Genomic DNA, 18,960 nt, shown 5'->3' on the forward strand with positions numbered 1-18,960 from the left:
CTAAAACTGGGACAGGGAAAGTTGTAATTTTGGAAACATTGCCAAGTTCTGTCATATATTTCTGAAATTTTTAGTGATTCAGATGTTTACAGAAAATAAAGTATTTAGCAAATTGAACTGTGGGTAATTATGACTTACATTTGCATCCAACCTTCACTGATTATCATTTTATGCTATAAGGTGTGGATCCAGAGTTGTATGAATTGACAACTTCAAAACTGGAAACCTCCAATACAAGCAGCAAAGTGACAGATGCTTTTGCAAGACTCATGTCCACGGTAGAGAAGGCAAGCACCTCTACAAGGTAAATCACAGTAACCAGTTAATCTTGAATTAAACATCGTTTAGAGGTGTAGAGATCCAAATAGGTACACATTTAGAGCCAAGTTGTTGAATGAAGCAAACTATATATAAAGACATTAATAACTGTTCCGCATACCAGCATTATAACAGAGCTTGCTCACTCTATTTTGATCTAGTCAGATCTAGCAGCTGTTTAAAGTGGGCTTCATGGACACTGCTTTATCATATGTATAGCTTCAATCAGAGCCTTTAAGTTGCAACTTGTTCTTGATGGCCTACTCTATTGCATTGGAGCAGAACAAGCTCTTTTTGTTCAGGAGTTGGAATTTACCTGAGTTTATTTAGTGATCGTGCATCTTAGCAACCAGAACTACTCTTGACAGTTTATAGGTAAAAAGTAGAATATGTGTATTAATGGATATGCTAGTAGGATCTTTTGAGACAATATTATCATCTTTGAAAGGGTAATTAATCTTCCTGGTGCTAGCAGGAATGAATGCTTGCTTTCCTTATGCTGCTCTCCTTAAAAGTTATATTTGTAAAAATACAAAACAAGCAGTGTTGAGTGAAGTTTTCCAACTTGTATTTTTTTACAAGTAACTCTAAAACTCATTGCAGCCTTTATTCTCCTCTGTGTGACACTTCTTTTTATAAAATGGAATTGCAGTTTAATATTGTTTGTAATAACTGTTTCATAGAGATGGCTTTTAAATGTCTAAAACTAGGCATCACAAAAACTCCTATAGAGTTGTGATCAGGTTTGGAAATGTCTTGCTATTTCTTCACAGTAAAAGTCAGAATCTTGCATTGAGGCTTGCTTAGTTTGCAAGGGCAGGGACACCTGTACATTTGGAGCCATTTCAAAAGGGCAGCTGCTGTTACATTCTAATTTTGCATGGGCAAGCTGGAAACGTAACAAATGTAACAGCGCTGCTCCAACTTTTAACACTGGGCAAAGCAGTATCCAAACATACATGTATCCATAGTCTAAAATGGTACCCTGCTCTGTGTTCTGCCTAACCTTACATGTAGAGAACTCTGACAGTACAAGGCCATGAAATTTCAACACTAAGCCATTAGATGGAGCTCTAAACCTCAATGCTGGTTGATCAGATTTCAGCTTGGCTGTTTTATAATATTCTATAAAGGGAAACTGAAAAATCTAGACTTTTTGGAAATACAGTTTAATTTTTAAGAGAGTTTAATTTCCACAAAGTGGTCTGAATTACTGAGTAGAAAATGTTGGCTTTCTTAAGGAAGTTCATACTTCTTCATAACTGTACACAAGGTTTTGACATAATCTATTTCTGAAAACTCCTGGAGTAGCTGCCAGACTCCAAGCACATACTTGTGCTTGGAAGTTCAGTTATTTACTCTTGTAAGCCTCTCCATAGGATTGTACTTGTTGATCTGGCAGGCTTCTCAGGAATATCAGTTCTCTCTCTTGTTTTGGTATGTTTTAGGTTTTTTTTACAAATTGGTAAATAGCATGTTGTATTCAAATGACTGTCTGTCTGCATACTTTTGTAGTGCTGATTTGATTCTACACCCAAAGCATGATAGGAAATTCAGGCAGCAAATAAGACAGATTCTTATAGGGACCCTTATAGGGAAGTTTAGTCCCAGAATCTAAATACTAGTGATTTAAGGTGATTTTAGGAGGCTGTACCTGCCAATAAGGAAAGGGGAGAGGAGACTTTTATGACCTGCTCCTTGTTGATCTTAATCCCATATTGGAAGTGAGTAGTTGTTGTGGCTTGATACCCCAAAGTAGTAGCATGTGATAGAAGGGTAATAAGTTGGTGGTCCTTTGTTTTACCCACCTACCCCCTTTTTTCTGATTTCAAGTGCTGGAAGCCATTAGAGGATGTTATTGGTACTATGGATTAGGTACAGAGAAGCAGGGCATTAGGCTGGGCTTTTAATTCTGGATGCAAGGATAGGAAATGACTGGCTTGGAGCAGCTAGAACCCACTGTAGGTACCACTGTTTGATAAATGGTTGGTTGCTCAATATTCGGTCTGAACTGCCAATTATTAAGAGATAATTGGATTCTACGTATTCACTTCATTTTCCTCTTTCACTTTTTCTGTCTATTTGTTCTCCTAAACATACCCTTCCATTTCCTCAAAGGTTTATCATCTTGGTATTGACCCTATAGTACTGACTTTTCACACTAAACTGTGTTTTTCTTGAAATAAATAACTTTAATAAACTCACAACTTAAGAATAGAAGTGTGGGTATGTTAAACCCACCAAAAATGAGTCAGATTATTATCTGTTCCTGAGGGAGGACATGGCTCAGCCTAGTGCTGACAAAGACCTCCAGTTTTCTTGAGGGGAGGAGTGATGGCATGGGTAAATTTGAATGTTTAAATTGCCTGTGTAGTAGAAATGCCCAGTGCCTTCCTCAAGCCACACCCTGAAGATTTTTGTTGGTGGGAGCCAGCACCACTTTCACCCATAAACAGGTCACTTGCACTCAACCTGTCACTTCCTCAAAAGAAGCATGCAGAGGAGGGGGAGGAAAAGTGACTGGCAGTTCCAGGAAGATGTGAATACTAAATATAAGGAGTAAAAAGTTAGTGCCAGATCAGAGATCCAGTAGAGCCTGCCCCTACCACTTTGCACTTATGCAGAACACCATGGAATTGGCAGAGTCCAAAAATGTATCTGCTGCCTTGTTGAAAGAAAATGGAGCGCTGAGGGGTTGTTTTGGTTTTTTGTTTTTTTTTTTTACAAGAAATGGCTGAATCTTATTCGAGTTTAAATACCAAAAAAATCACTGGTGGGCACTGCTAGATGCTCTGGTCTGACTCTTTCATAATTCCGGAGCAGCTTATGTTTTATCTAATCAGCATGCTGTCACAATTAGTGCTGGTGTTATGTTGGTGTCCACAATGCTTGTTGTAAACATGTAAGACACAGCTAGGCACTGGAGCTTGGGGTGGGGAGGGGGGCAGAAGAGATGTCCAAGCAGATTGGTCCATGTTTAGGCTGGCGCACAGATTGGGAGGTTTGTATTTGTTTAGGAGAACAAAGAGTTGGTTATTCCAGCTCTCCAACCACTTTCCTGCCTGCTGGTTGTAAGCTTGTCAGCTTCCTGTAGGTATCGCACAAGGGCATCTTAAGAAGGACTCTGGACTATAGGTGGTAGAATACAGGCATATCTGCTTAGGGAAGGCTGCTTACCCCTAGGGCCACCTCAGAAGAAAAAAGAGAGGCTATTGAGAAACCAGTGAAAGGGGCAAAACTCCTGCTGCAGTAGGAGGGAGACTCCATACATATCATCATCATCATCCCCCCTTCCCCCCCACCCCCGTGCTAAAGTGAAATCAAGAATGCAAACCAAGAAGTACCTCTGCAGGTTCAACCACACCAAGGGAATTCCCACTCACTTGGGGGAATTCAGCACTCAGAAAAGTTACTCGCTGGGTTTAAATATCTGCCAGGGCCCCTACTAGTGCTTCCATCAAAGGAGGCCCAGTCACCAACACCAATTGCAGCATGTCCACTGCAGTTGTGTTTCTACTAGACTGTAGAGTTACGCAGCATAACCCTACTGGAAGACACCAGTGGTTCTAGCTGCATCAGCTAATTATTTCCTGCATAAGAGTCACCAAAATATAGTAGTGCTGCTGTTTATAACAATGGTAGCGGTTGTATCCATAACTAACCTGGGCAGGGATTTTGCTGTAGAACTCTATTAGCCCATCCTCTGACAGATAACTCCCAGTAGCAGAGCATACCAAGTGCAAAGGTATTGCAAAACACCTCCAAATCAAGAGGTATCCCAGCTAGAAGCAGTGGCTGGCAATATCCTCTTGACTGCTGTACAAGGCTCTTGCCAATCTGTGTGTCAGACCAGATACACTACTGAAATGTTTCTATATGATGATTCTTAGTGTAACAAATCCAGTTGAGCAGAAAGAGGCAGATAAATAGCAAAAAATGTGGGCACTCTGCCTCCATGCCAGAATAGCATCGATGCCAGTGTCTGTAATTGTGATCTTAAGCCTCTCTTCAATTCCTCTTTCAAATTGTCCTTTCTGAGAAACAAGTAGGAATTCTTGATCACCACTGAACTACAGGAGTTTGCACCTTGAGAGGCTTGTGGGTAATTGTTCACAGCTCCGTACTGCAGCTGCTTATTGCATGTGCCAAATACTGATAACACAGTTGGTGGTGATGACCACATTTCAGCAGCTCAGAGATAAAGAGCCCTCCAAGGGCAAATGCTGAACTGGAAGGAGGCACACATTAGCTTTCTGCTCCTTTTTTCACTAAATCCAGCACAGCTTTGTTTATCTTCCAGAATTTGGTAATCTGCCTAAGCAGTGGCTCATGAAATTCCACTGCAGCAAAGAGAAAATATCACTATTCGAAAGTCAGGTTTGGTATCCTGGCTACCTCATACAGGGATCCTTCATCAAGTGATAGTTTCAGGTGTCAACAAAGATCACCTGTGTTGATGGGGAATCTGAATCAAGAACTTGGTTTTCTTCCTGGGAGTTCTGTGGGGGCAACACACTATGCTCCTTGCTTTCTCACAAACCACTGGCCAGCTTAAAGGAGTGCTGTTTGTGCGTGATGGGGAGGAAAAAATCTATTTCCAGTCCTCCTGACTGGAGGAACAGTTGCTCTAGGTATAAACTTTTAAGTTGATCTTGCATAAGGGCAGATGAGTATAAAGGAAATCTTCAAAGTAGTTTATCTGGTTTCAGGCGTAAGTCTGATTTATTATTATTGTTGTTGTTATTACTCCTGTCACTAAGGAAGGAGGAATTTATATGTGCTAGAGTTTCTAAAAGTTTTTAAGAAGGCAGTTCCAGTGTCTTAACAGCATTCCGTAATAGCAGTCAATTCTACTTGTCATAGCTACATTCAGCAGAGACCAGCTGGATCATAAGCTTGTGTGAGTGACACCCTACTTTGTCAGATGCTATGTCATCAGGTGTCAGAGCATCTGACAAAATAGACTGTCACCTATGAAAACCTATGCTTCTCTGAACCAGTTGGTTTCTGAAGTGCCACCCTGCCCTGCCTTCTGTCTGACTCCAGCCTAAATACCTCTCAGCATTCAGTAGGATATAGTATGGATCAGTGCTTTGTAACAGTCTGAATCAAGCTTATTCTATTTGAATAGCAAATATAAGGTGTCTGCAAGAGAGTTATACAAATGACCAAATAACTGAGGAATGCAGAAGAAGAAATCCCTTCGTTAATTTGCAGTTAATTCTTGTGAGCATTGTGAGAGCAAAATGAGTTTAGAACATGTGTGAAATGTAGTTGATTACACTGGGTTATATTCAGAAGTAAAAACAGTTAGTACTATGCACTGTCCTCTTAAAAAAGAAAGGGATTTTTCAGGCATCTGAACTTTTCTCAGATCTTTTTCTCTGCATTGAAAGTGTTGGAGGTGGAGGTCTGGATTCTAATAACTACTACTATTTTGTTTTAAAACATGCAAAACAGATATTAAGGTTTTGAATATTCCAACTTCCCTCATTTCAGTATGGCTTGCAGACCTTTCATGGGAGGTTATGGTGCAGGTATATGATTGTATCTGTATTGCTTTACAGGTGTACACTGGTCTCTATCAGTGGGTCTTCCTTCATGAACATCAGGTAGCGGATTAATGCACTTTTCCTCTTCCTTTTTAACAGGAAGCCAAAAAAGGAAGAACATCTTAGTGAAGAGGCTGCCAAGGTGATTTCTAGCCTTCCTGACTTAAGTTTCATGCATGCCAAGGTGTTGATGTTCCCAGCCACATTAACACCTTCAACAAGCTGCCAAGAAAAGGTAGACTAAGTGGTGTGAATTGGACACTTTCTATTGATTTTTCCTTTTTTTCCTTTTTTTTTCTTCTTCCCTCTCCCCTTACCCCCAGGTCATAAAAAGCAATCTTGCTTTAATTAAAAAAAATCAAGTTCAGATGATTTGTTGGTAAGCAGCACTAGAAAGGTATACATAGCAGTGTATATTTATTTACATACTGGAGTCCTAAATTTATATTAGCAAAAATGTAAATAATTGGGGGTGAACCTTTTTGAAGATCTACTCTTTTTGTTGTGCTGGGGTGTATACATTTACGTCTTTGTGAAATACACTGGTGATGTCCTTCTTATAAAACTTAAAAAAAAAATTAAAAAAACACACAATGAAACTTCAATCATCGCTGTCTGTGAAATCCCCTTTTCAGATTGTACTGAGTGTCTTAATTTCTTTCCTACATATATTAGAATACTTCACTCTTTGCTGAAAAAGCCCAAGGTCATTGTCTCTTTGTGGGGTTTTCAGCTTTTTTTTTAAAACAGGCTCTTCTTTCTGTTCTGTCAACCTAAGGTGCTTTTTGTTTGGTTATTTTTTATCTTTTCAAACTTTAACAATATGGCTTTATTGCTGTGTAGCCTTTTGAAAGGTATATCGTCAGTACCTTTTTGTGTTAAGTTATGGATCACTGTCTGAACACATGATTTCTGAGGTCATTAGAAGATTGTCTTCATTCAATCAATTTGATTTGGAAAAGAAGGACCAAAACTATATGAATGTCTTACAGTGAAATTTACCTGTTACAATTTTTTTTGTTCTGTTGTACCACTATTCCTTTGTTTGATTTTGCACAGTGTAAAATGACATAATCATAGATTGCTATGGTTTTAGGCTGTATATACAGTAAAAACTATGGGTTGTAAATGTTTGGGGAAATTCCTATGGAAAAAAGAGAGCTATGTAGAAGAACCTCTAACAAGGTTAATGTGCATGCCTGAGGTCTTTTGAGATTTAAGTGTGTAAATTTCCTTTTAGCTTACACAAAATAAAATTAATTTAAAAGATGTATGTAGTCCGGCATGTTTTTATGCAGACTCTGTATACTATCCATCTTACTCAGAGTGCTTAGAGCAGTCATTCTCAACCTTTTTAGACTCAATGCACCCTTGGAAAATGCCAGCTCTTAGCTTTCACTTGTTTTCTGACTACAGAGAAATAATGGAGCAATTCTTCTTTTGCACAGAACTCAGAAAGACCACAACAGGGTCTTTGGAGGCACAGGATTCAAAATCTCTGAATTTCTCTCATGAATCTTGTGTTGGTGTTTGCACATCTAACAGTCTAATATTGCATACTACCCTACAGCACCCTTTCATGATCTCTTGGTACCCTGGCTGAGAATCACTGATTTAGAGCAAAATTGGTCACTTGTATAAAGGCTATAACACACTTCCTCCTAGCCTCTATGCCACACAAGCCAACAAACTCACTCACTCAATTTTCCACAAGAAGTTGTCAGATATGTATTTAATCGTCTTGTGTGTATGAACTAAGCCTCTTTTCCATGTGCCACAGACTTCCTGTTTGCTTTCAGGCATTGAAGCTTGAAACAATTTAGTCTCATTACAGTATGATGTCTTCAAAGTAACGGGTGATACTTAAACACAAATTCAGGTGAAGGAAGACAACTGGGCTCCACAATTTCCAAAGGGGAATTAAAAATGATAGTGTAGGATTTAGTTAATTCCTTTAGTATGTCAGAGGCTCTGTGTCATGTTGTCACTCTTTCATGAATAATACCTTGGTGGGGCGGGGATTTTGTTCCAGTGCCCACTGATTTCAAAGGACCTGGGTTGGGCTCAACACTAGCTAGCAATCCTTAGATGGAGAGATGCCCCAGCAAAGTCCATGGTCTCCATCTAATGTCTTACCTTATATCTGTGCTTAGCTATTTAAAGCATACATAGCTAATGGGCAATTAATCAGCTAATACAGAACTCTGAAAAATTTCCAACAAATCCCCTGCCTCTTCTCCCTGTGCTTCATTGTCTGTCTGTCAAAAATCTGATCATAAGCGTTAATGTGATGTCTCGTGTGATCATTATATAAATCCTGAAATAAGTCTGAATTTTGCCAGGACTTTCAGTATAGGGATGCTTTTCAAATAATGGAAAGAAGTAGTCAACTGAGTGTTTACCCCTTCATAATGTGGAAGTTTCAATTAGTTTGTGGTAGCCACTCAAGACTTAATGATTAGCTGCACAGCTGCTGTAAAGTTAGGTTACAAAGCCTAAATTTGCTCCACTGGTCTCTGATTAGGGCTTCAGCACACAATAGGGTAGTATAAAACTGCATCCCCATGCAGTTGAAAGGGCTTATGTAAAAGCCATCTGCTATATCACAGAAAAACCTTTTAAATGGTTTCCGTCTTCATTACAGCACTGAGTTATGCTATACATTTCACCCAGGCACCAGCTTTTGGTAAGCCTGATGGTTTTCTGTTTTAATTTGGTCGTTTTCTAATGTGTACATGCTGTAATAATCTGTTCTAACGTTAAGCTGCTTTCAGTTGAAGACATTGTGGTGTTGTTGCTGTTGTTGTTTTCATAACTGCAAATGTGCCATTGGAGCTGGACTAGTGATACAACTGGAGCAGGGAGCTGTAGCTATTGTCTGAGGAGAATGCGTTTGGGAGCTGACTCATGATCCCAGGCTGGCGGGTAGTGGACTAAGCTGTTAGAGGAGTGGGGGTGGGAATGCCAGCTGCAAGTTGATCTTAAGTCTCCTCACAATTGCCTCTCGTGGCAGCTGCCCATTTGTCTTCCAAGTCTGAGTACAGTACTGGTGGCCTCAGCAGAAGTAGGAGGGGGGAGAGCACAGGCAGTGGGAGTCTATTGTGACTGATGCTTTAATCCTGAAACTTCATGTGAAGCCTGCGAGCTAGTTGGCTTTTGCACAAAATTTTGCTCTTCTGAAATCTGTAAAACCTCCCATCTAAATTCAGCTCTGTGAGTAGCCAGTAGCTGAGCTGTATATGCTGGTTTTGCTTTGCGAAGCAACGCGTTGCCTTTCCCCTCCATACTTGTTCCCTCTTCTTTCTTTGCAACTAACTTGCCTCTGGCTAGTGGGATGGATGGAGAGGCTCCCCTACAGCTGGCCTTTCTATTGTCTATAGTTTTTTTTTTCTCAAATGTTTGCCTGGTGCTTATGCTGCAGCTTTCATCTGCACTGAAAAGGTGTTTTGCTCATTGTGCCCACTGAAAAATACAGTGTGTTCTAGCTCATTGAAATCTTGCCTTTGCTTTCAGAAGGATGGGGCCCGTTTGGCTGTGGAGCATGAAATATGCCCCATTCCCTCCAGGCAGCTTCATTTTAATTGTCACTGAAGGGCTCATGTACAAATCCAGCTGAAACTGCAAGAGGCATCTTGATTTGAGTATAATTGTCAGAACTGGAATTTAGCCATAAAACAAAGTTCAAGATGCCTACTGTGAAGCGTGCCACAGGATTTTGAACAGCACAGCAATAGCTGGACTCATCTGGAAGAAAATGTAGTCTTCCTAATGCACTGCAACATTCTGGGTCGGTAGTGTTGGCTTGCAGGAAAGTGCCACCTGCTGCCTTTCCAGCACCACACCTGAGACTGTTAGATGCCTCATTGGAATAGGGATGAGGTGCACCTGACTTTGAGATCTCAACACTAGCACTCACCAATACAATGTCTGTATAGTCCTTCAGATGCTTTTCTGTAGCAGTTAATACTTCATCCCATCAGTCCGGTTCAGATGCTCTTATTGCAAGTAATATGATTGCAAGGTTAAGGGCATATTTGTTAAGCTGAAGTCATTGCACTCAAGAGGAAGACTTCAGTAGATTTCCTTTGCATTACATGTCAGATTTGGTCTTGTTGCTCAGTTTTTTTAAATGGGGGCCCTGTATGCCCAATTCTGCTTCTTTGAAAATCAGTTTCTGAAGTTGCAGACTACTATGAGGGGATGAGATAGCTGCAAAGCACAGTTTTTTTCATATGCAACTTCCATTCACCATTACCACTCTGTGATATGTATAGAGCTTGAATGCCATGTGTAGGCAACAAACTTAGCACAGTTGGCAATGGCTCGAGAGGCAATTGTGAAGAGACTTAAGATCAACTTGCAGCTGACACTCCCACCCCCACTCCTCTAACAGCTTAGTCCACTAACACCAACCTGGGATCACAAGTCAGCTCCCAATAGCAATGGCTCCCTCAAGTATTCTGCTCTGTTCAAGTTTCTCCCCCAGCTGAAAGCAGTGTAACCTGCACCAAAGGCAGGCTAGTTAGCAGTGTTAAGTGAGTGCCAATTAACTCTCGTTTAGAGGAAGTAGGATCTGAGAGACACTGCAGTGTGTTTGCAGGGGATAGCATTCAGGGAGCAGTGTGACACATGCAAGTGCCTCCTTATAGACATGGACTCGGGGCACATCCAGACGACCATAGTCATGTAGTATGTGGTGTGGCAAACGTTTGCACATATTACACTACACGTTTGCACTGCAAATGCTGCACATACTACACAGTCCAGTGTTCTTTGTGCTGCAAGGGTGTGCTGCCCGAGCATGCACTGAGCCAAGGGTTTTTTTTGACCCCTGAATATACAGGGATCAAAAAAAAAAATGCAGGGGAAAAAACCTGAAGAAACGCACGCTTGGCCAGAGTGCGCTGCTGAAAAGCGGATCCAGCTCGCCCAGAGCGGCACTTCGCAGCCAGGCAGGTACCATGTAGCAGAATCATTGCAGCTGCAGCCCTGGGAGACTCCCCAGTACCCCAGGTAAGGCTGCTGGGGCCAGCCCAGTGCTGGCCCCAGCCTCCCCTATCCTACCTGGGGTAACTTGCTGTGCACCAAAGCGCACGTGGCACAGGCATTCCTCAGGGACAAGAACCGGCGGTATGAGGTGTGCCACCACTACTTGTCCCCAAGGAAACAAATGTCCACGCACATCTGGATGCGCTCAGAGCGTCCCACAGAAACCAGCGCTTTTATGATCTCTAGCTTCATTAATCATTGAAGGAAAGCCTCTCTTTTTTTTGCAGTCGGGTAATCTTTTATGGGACTTGAGTTCTGTTGCAGTTCCTCAAGGAAAGAGAAGTTACAATTCTTCTATGAAAACACTTCTTGCCTTTTGTCTGCAGTGTCATTACATTAGAGTGAGCTGAGCTGCTTCATGATACTTCAGTTGAGTGAATAGAGGTGTTCTGGATTTACACTGGTAATAATGTCCAGTGCTAAGGTCAGGGTGGGGGTTAATATACATGTCTTAACTGTTCTACTTTCTGCTCATCTTAAATGAGTTCTAAAACCTTTTGAGAACATGAGGTTTTCATTTAGAATTTCTGTTAAACATGCCAAAATTCTGTTGGTTTGTTTTTTTTTGTTGAACAAAATGAGCCCTCTTTTCTATTCCTCTGTTCAGTCGCAATTAAACAAGCAATGGTCTTTTGCATAGCTTTCTGCATATTAACCATAAGGCCTGGCCCCCAAAATGTCAAACTTCTTCTGTCACTGGTCAAACTCTACAGCTGGGAGCACAGGTGTAGGTGGCACTGGTTGTAAAAAGGTTTCATTTGAACACATCTGCTGAAAGGCTGCATTTTCTATACAAAACGAATAGTCTTAAACTGAGATTACTCATACCTGTTACACGACTGGCACCTAGCAATGAGGCATCACTTTAATTAACACTCTCCCTTTAGGGCTTTTTGTCAATTTAACAAAACATGGGAGTTTTCTTTTACAACCATTAGTTAAAAGTGAGCCTGTTCAAAGAATAAGATACCCCTTCTTACTCAACCTGTCTGTGCTCATTTACAGCTGTGCTTATGGTGAAACCCAACAGTTTGATGGATCTCTGACATGGGGATCTTTTTAGTAGTGGGAGTAGAGGAAGCAGATTACAGTATTTCATAGATCTAAGCTGGGTGATGTGACTCTTAAGATATTTTTTAAACCAGAGCTGCCCCATACCCTAAGGCTCCCTGAGACCCAGCATCTTAAAGAGTGACTGCTGCAGGGCATGGCTCTTCAGTGTGCCAGGTCCCAGCAAGCCTAAATCCTGTAGCATCAGGGCTGAGGCAGCCTCCAGCCAGGCTGCAGACCCAGGGCTACTAAGGTGGACATACTTTCACTGTATCGCTCCAGACAAACCAGCCACAAAGATGTTACACATTTGTGGCTGGTTTGTCATTTTATAGGGCCATAAATTTGGTGAACCATGCGGCATATTGCTATTTATGACCCAATTCACACAATTGCATAGAAATGCAACATGTGCCGGGGGCCTGAAAGAATGTCAAGTTTGTACAGCTAAGCATTCAAGTTCTGATCTGCAAGAGTTCAGCTGGCTGGTGTATTTAGATGTGTGAAACCTTGCCCTGATCAGTGCACAGCAGGACTGCTATGGGATGAACTGGCATTGTAAAGGGAAGGAGGTGCCTGTTGACAGAACCCCAGTGTCACTCATTGAAAATGTAGGCAGGGAGTGACAGGATAAGAAAGGATGGTCTCCTTCTTGAGATGGTTGAATGCTGACCTGGAAAATTGGGTTTATCCCTTTCTCTGCTAAGCAATTTGCTTAACCAAAATCTTAGGCTTGATTTAAGGGAATGCCTTTCTCAGGTGGCCACTAAGTTGTATTCTGGGTGCCCAACATAAAACGCTTGAGGTCATTTGGATCTGTGCTTTGTAACATGTACAATATGAATTCCTGGGTTGCCTGTATTAAGCATCCACAATTAGTGGATAATTTAATTTTTAATCTCATGCCTCAATTGAAATTATCATCCCTCCATTTTAAACCTTCCTTGCAGCAGTGGTGAGATCATTTCTGTTCTGTTCTCACATCCCTCACCTTACTAGCAGGCTAATAGGAGCTGGGAGGTTCTTAGTGTATCCTGCGAGGAGATGGCCAAAAACATATACAGAAGGAAGCTAGTGATCCAGTGTTGACTGTAGGTGGCATTCATTAAGTAAAGTATACATGTTGAATATAAGGGATGGGAAGAAAAAAACTTGCTTTTTCATTCACTTAAAGAAGCAAGAGTCTGGAGGGACGGGGGGAACTGCTTGTGTAATTAAAGACTGCATTATAACTTACATGCAAGGAGGGCAAATTAACATTTACTTGCCTATCACACACACCCTTTTCCCAAAAATCAGCCATTCAAAATTGGGGTGTTTGTTTAAAGCGAAGAGTTTGATTTCTATGCTGAAATGGGGATATGGGGATGCTGGAATTGCTGCCAGGGGATGGCAGCTTGCTGGCTGTAAGCAGGATGGTCAGAGTAGGCAAGCGCTGCTGCCAATTCAGCAGCAGCTATGATGGGGATAAAGCTTAAGTTAGAGCATTTTAACACGTGCTCTGGGAGACAGCGCCGGGCACTTTAATTAGTGAGCCGTGCTAATTAAAAGCACCCATGTGCATGTGTATCAGTGTCCCTGCACATCCCGATGCTGAAAAAATGGCAGTGGGGTACTTTGAACAAAAGGTCATTGAATCTGTTTTATTTCAAAGCGCCCTACTACCCTTTTTCAGCATGGGGACACACAGGGACACTGATGCACATGACATGGGAAGGCTGCAAGAGCGCATCAATTTCTGTGCTCCAGCAGACTCAATTAATCAAGTCTGCTCCGTGCTGGATTTCCAGCATGTTGGAAACACCTATAGGAGCCCAAAGAGTTTGCAAAGAGAGAGAGTGATGCTGAAGAATAGATTCTGACCCTATTCCATGCAGCCTTATTCACCTATGACTGGGAAAAAAATCTTTGTTTTTTTCTTCATTGCCTTCCCAGAACAAAATGCATGTCTTGTTTGGGACATGGGCTATGTGAGGAGATATGGTAAGATTCCACAGCCCATCTAGATTCTGGCATTCCCTAACTTCTTTGAGTATTTAATATAGCATCCTTAATAATGTTCTTCTGACAGTTTTTGTGTGTTAGGCATGTGATATGTTAGGATTCACTTGAATCCACAGGATCATTTGGCACAGCAAAAACTGACATTTTGATTCTGCCATTAATTTGCACAGTTTGTGCATCGGGGAGCGCTGGCATGCCCCCACTCTCCCATCTGCCTTTTAACCACCTCAGGTTACTGAGTACAAGTGACTGTTAGAAGCAGGCAAAGGCATTCTTGTGCTATAGATGTGTTCCAGCCATACTGTAACATGATTTGGCTTTGCCTGTTGAGGACCAGGTTATAACCACACTAAGGGAACAGTGCTATGGCTAGTCACAGGGTTGTCTGGTCCTAGCATGCAAAACTAAATTGTTTATAACACAGTTGAAAGCCACACATGTTGCAAATAGGTTTCCTAGCATGGCTATATAATAGCATGAGTCTTGTCTTGATTATCAACAGTGATTTAAATTTCTAAGCCAAAGGGGAGAAAGAGTTTAGCAGACATGCTGGTGTGGAGGATGGTGTCTGTGCCTTTGCCTCAACTTTTCTATTAAAATGTACGCAAATCACTTTGAAACCTCCAAGTGCTAACACACTTGATGTTTATTTCCCTCACACAGCAAAAGCCACAACAAATTTTACTACCAAGGCCAGGTGTGGTTTTCAAGCCAACTTTTAATCTTATAATTGGCAGGAAGTGCAGGGTCCTGCTTGAGCCATACAGTCTCCTGACTAACTGTGAAAAAGTGTACTATGACTGGCAAGAAGGATGGTCAAGGGGACAGGCTTTGATCTCTTTAGTTGACCTCTAGCTGTTCAAGTTGATGTGTAGTAGGAAGGGAAATATATAGGAAGTCCTATAGGAAAGCAAAGTGTAATGGTATTTTAGACACTCAGATGTTGTTCAGTAGTCCCCCTAAAACTTACCATGGCACAAACCCAAGTGAAACAAATCTAAAATGAGCGTTAGATTCTTTTGATATTCATCCACCCCTATTTCTTTACATACAGCCCTAGTTACCTGGAGAAGGACCGAGTTGATATATGTTCTTCTACTCTACCGGTTCTTCTGGTTCTACTAGTCTTCTAGTCTAGGAGGAGAGGAGCCACGCATAAGCTAAAGACTTCTTTGCTCATCTACTTTAGTCCTGCCTGTTCTTGGGAACCATTTCCCCCCTCCCACCCTCCACTTAATGATCATGAGCTATTTACAATCCCCAGTGCAGTACCAAGGAAAGCCACAGCTGTGGATCTTTTGGTCTTACCATAGTCCTGGTTTCTAGCTGTGAGAGACAATGCTGGTAGGGTTGTCATAAAGCCCCTTTTTGTAGTTGACTTCTCTGCTTAGCTGCCCACAGGTGGCAGTCTCAATGGCAGCCTGGTTCTATGGGGCTGATGGCAAGGGGTGATGCATTATAACTGAGTTGCAGGGGAGTTGCTTGACCTGTGTGCTGCTGTATGGCTTCTAATATGTCTGTGTGATTAGGGTGTGTAAAGTGGTAAAGATCATCAGACTGCAGAAACTTTCCACAGTGGTGATTACCTAATAGCACATAGCTCCAGATTAGAAAGAGGGGCCTAAAGGGGAGTGAGTAAGGGGAGAGAATTATCTCTTGAAAAAGTGATAAATTCTGGTAGTGGTGTACAGACTCGGACACACACAAACTGGACTCTGCTGTTGTAGCAGCAGGAGGCCAACCCAAAGGGTCTCCAAAAACTACTGTTTCATTTAAGAAAAAGAAAAAAAGTCAGTATGACTTTAAGTATTGAGAGCTGTCTCCCTCCCCCTCCCCTCATCCTTACCTCTGGCCTATGAGAACAGTGGTTGACAGGAGTCTAGAGGAGGGGAACTAGGGAATTGTTTAATGGGGCCATTCAAAAAAGTCCAGGTTGATTTGGTGTTTATAAGGCAATTACTGAACACATTTTGGCTCTCGAGCTATATGAAGTCTTAGTGCAAACACACAAATGTGGCAGGTTTGAAACCAGATTGGAAACAGACATGCATTCCTGTTCTTTAAACTGACCCAAAAATGAATCTTATTTGAAATGCTTTGTCCCCATGCAGAGGATAGATGTTATTTGGAACCTGTTTGCACAAGACAATTCCCTCTCCAAATAGTTGGTGGGACTGCGTTATTTCAGTTGGGGCACTGACTGTGAGTCCTAGTTAGGAGCAGCAAATGATCTTGTTGCTTAGCTAATGCTGAAGCAAGTTAAAAATCTACACCCAGCCAGTGATTTAACTGACAGTGGAATCCTGCAGCTGTCAGGAATATTGCAGGTTACTGAGCTTTCATTTTGACAGCTCAGCCTCGCTCTGACAATGGCAAAGTGAGCAGCTACCCAGCTGCTTTGTGTACTTCGGTATCCAACTTTTCCCTCCTTTTCACTGGGTTTTCTCCTTGCCCACCCATCTGGAGTCCACTCTGGCAACCTTCCTCCTCCTTTGGCTGGGGCAGAGGGAAATGGGTGGAAAGGGAGGAACAAACAGCTGTCCTTCTAGGCTCCAAATCAATGCCGCTCCTTAGCAGACTGGCAGTGTGAGTTCATGCGTTTAGGCTGGCTGCTCTTTCATGCAGGAGACTTTGTGAGCCAATTCTTCCCCAGCCCAGGACAAAGAGGTAGGGAATACAGCCCTGTCCTCCTTGCCAGCTTGCAGGACCATCAGGCTGGCACAAGCCTCTTGTGTTTCTGGTGTACGGTACAGTGGAGGACTCTGCTGTCACTTGGGGCAGAGGAGAGCTCTGCTTCTAGTATTTCTCAGAAAGTGCTGAAGCTTTGCAGTCTCCACACTGAATTCCCTGTGCTTGTTAAGGTCACCCTCCCTGAGAAGGGAGTTAGTTATGGAAATGAGATCTCAATTTTCCAGTTTAGAAGGCCTAAATTTTGCTCTGTTGAAACCTGTGAGTTTAAAAGCTTTAAAGAATAAGTCAACTTGAGTTAAAATTGGCCGGTAGAAATGCTTGTAGGTCCATTTGACTTCAGTGCTGAGCCACATCCTCTGGGTTATTTGACCCCAGCAGTCTTTCCTGCCCCGGAGCAGGAGGCTGGACCCGATGATCTCACGAGGTCCCTTCCAGCCCTAAACTTGTGTGAATCTGTGAGAGCTAGGCCCACTGGATTTATGGCAGTGAAACTGAGTGAAATTTACATTGCACTTGTCCGAGTTTAATTTGTACAATTTGCTCTGCTGTGTTTGGGGTTTCAAATATTTAAAATAACAGTAGCACCATAAATCTAAGAAGATAAAGGCTAAACATCCTTCCCGCTAGCATTGTAGTTGCAGCAGTGAGACCTGGTTTTTTAGAAGTGTTGGGTGCCTTTCCCTCTGTGGAAGTCTATGGGAACTGCAGGTATTCGCCACTTCCAAACTCTTAATCGATGACAGCACTTCATGCCAGATTGGAGGATAAGAAATATCCTGGTCAAAATCTCATTAACAAACACCACTCCAATCCACATCCGCTATATTGACAGGGCCAGAAATGTGGTTCTAGCTTCACAAGTGTGAACTGGACCTCCTTGTTGGTTGACATATGATGGTGAAAGGAATCGTGGTAGAGGGAAACAGATTTTTCCGGGGGACTGTAGAAAGGGGTTTTGCATACTTCTCAACTGACAAAACTGGTGGAAAAGTCGCTTGTCAGTGAATATACCAGTAATGGGCAGAGACTTGAAATGTAGGCGTGTTCTCTGCTTGACAGAAAACCTGCCGCTTAGCAGCAGAAAGGTGAGTTACTGAAGAAGATGCTTGCCTCTCAGTGCTGTATTTCTTCTTCAGTGTGTTGGCACAGGAATTTTCTTCTACCATCTGTTCTGCTGTTGTTAAGTGGGCCCCAAACCAGTGCTTATATTTGGGGAGGTTAGGAACCTACGTGAAGGGGAGGTACAATTGCTGGTAGGAACAGCCTACGGAAACAAAAGGGATGCTGGAAGACGTAGCAAGTGGATTAATCTACAGCCACACCAGATGTCCTCCTTCAAGAGGTAGATTTATTCTCAGCTGTGTTTTAAAGATGGCTCCTATGTACTTGCTATGCTTCTGGGCAGGGACAATCTTCCGATATGTATTTGTGCAGGACGTTAGGACTCTGAGTGAAGCCTCTTTGCATTAATGTAATACAGACAGTAACAGTACCCTCGGTTCCAGCTGTGAAACCCCTAAGGATTTTACTGAGTTTGCTGCTGTGTATTTGAGGGCAGAATTTGCAGGGGCCAAATCAAAGCAGAATAATTGCAGTAACAGCAGTCACTGCTGCGAGCAGTTCTCCCCGAGTTAGAAAAGGACCCGTTCTGCCTGTGACAGGAGTTGGAACGTGGAGAAAAAGGATTGTAGTGGTGCACTTAAAGATCTTCCTCCGACGCATGCAACAACCTAGTCATAATTTCCACCTGATGCTGGGAATGTGCTAAACTAGATTTACTGCAGTGGGTAAACCTGCTGTCTCCCCTTTTTCTATCTGGGCTGTTTATTTCCTCTCCCTGGGTACAAGACTTGACATTTGTTTGCGCTTCATCTTTCCTATTTATCTTCAGCCCTCCCCCAACCCACCCCCTCACCCCCCTTGCTCTGATCTCCACAAGTCACTCCCTAGGTTGCGTGTGTGCTGCCCCTCTGCCACTTGCTGCCATCAGCACATTTGATCATGGCTGAATTTACATCAAAGAAACACCTGACAAAGAAGGAAGCTTGATAATAAGCTCCAGTTTCTTTGCAGCAACCCAAACAGGTAGAGGCAGACAAGTGAGCTCAGGCAGGAACACAAGGGAGTTGCGCTCTAGTTTCAAGTAAGTGTGCTTTGCTCTCCTGATAGAAGCAGTGCTGCAGACCACCGCTGCTGCCTGCTCACCACAGCAATGCTTGTACATTGGAAAACAGAGCTACTGCTGGTACAGCGGGGAACCCAGGCGACGCAAAAACTGAAGCTGGCATCATTCTTC

General features: G+C 42.4%; 1 protein-coding gene across 3 annotated transcripts in view; it reads left to right on the forward strand.

The window, feature by feature from the left end:
- Nucleotides 1–7,139, forward strand: part of AFTPH (aftiphilin) — a 55,781-nt gene extending 48,642 nt beyond the window's left edge. For 2 of the 3 annotated variants that reach the window (XM_006264906.4, XM_006264908.4), the window contains 2 exons: nt 181–304; nt 5,970–7,139. In XM_006264906.4, coding sequence (XP_006264968.2) covers nt 181–304; nt 5,970–6,114 — 269 coding nt within the window. In that variant the 3' untranslated portion in view covers nt 6,115–7,139. Of the gene's footprint in view, nt 1–180; nt 306–5,969 lie in introns of those variants that run through there. The other variant, XM_006264909.4, reaches the window with a different exon arrangement.
- The last annotated feature ends 11,821 nt before the right edge of the window (nt 7,140–18,960 follow it).

This window comes from Alligator mississippiensis, chromosome 1, assembly GCF_030867095.1.
Source record: "Alligator mississippiensis isolate rAllMis1 chromosome 1, rAllMis1, whole genome shotgun sequence".
In the NCBI taxonomy this organism is placed as follows: Eukaryota; Metazoa; Chordata; order Crocodylia; family Alligatoridae; genus Alligator; species Alligator mississippiensis.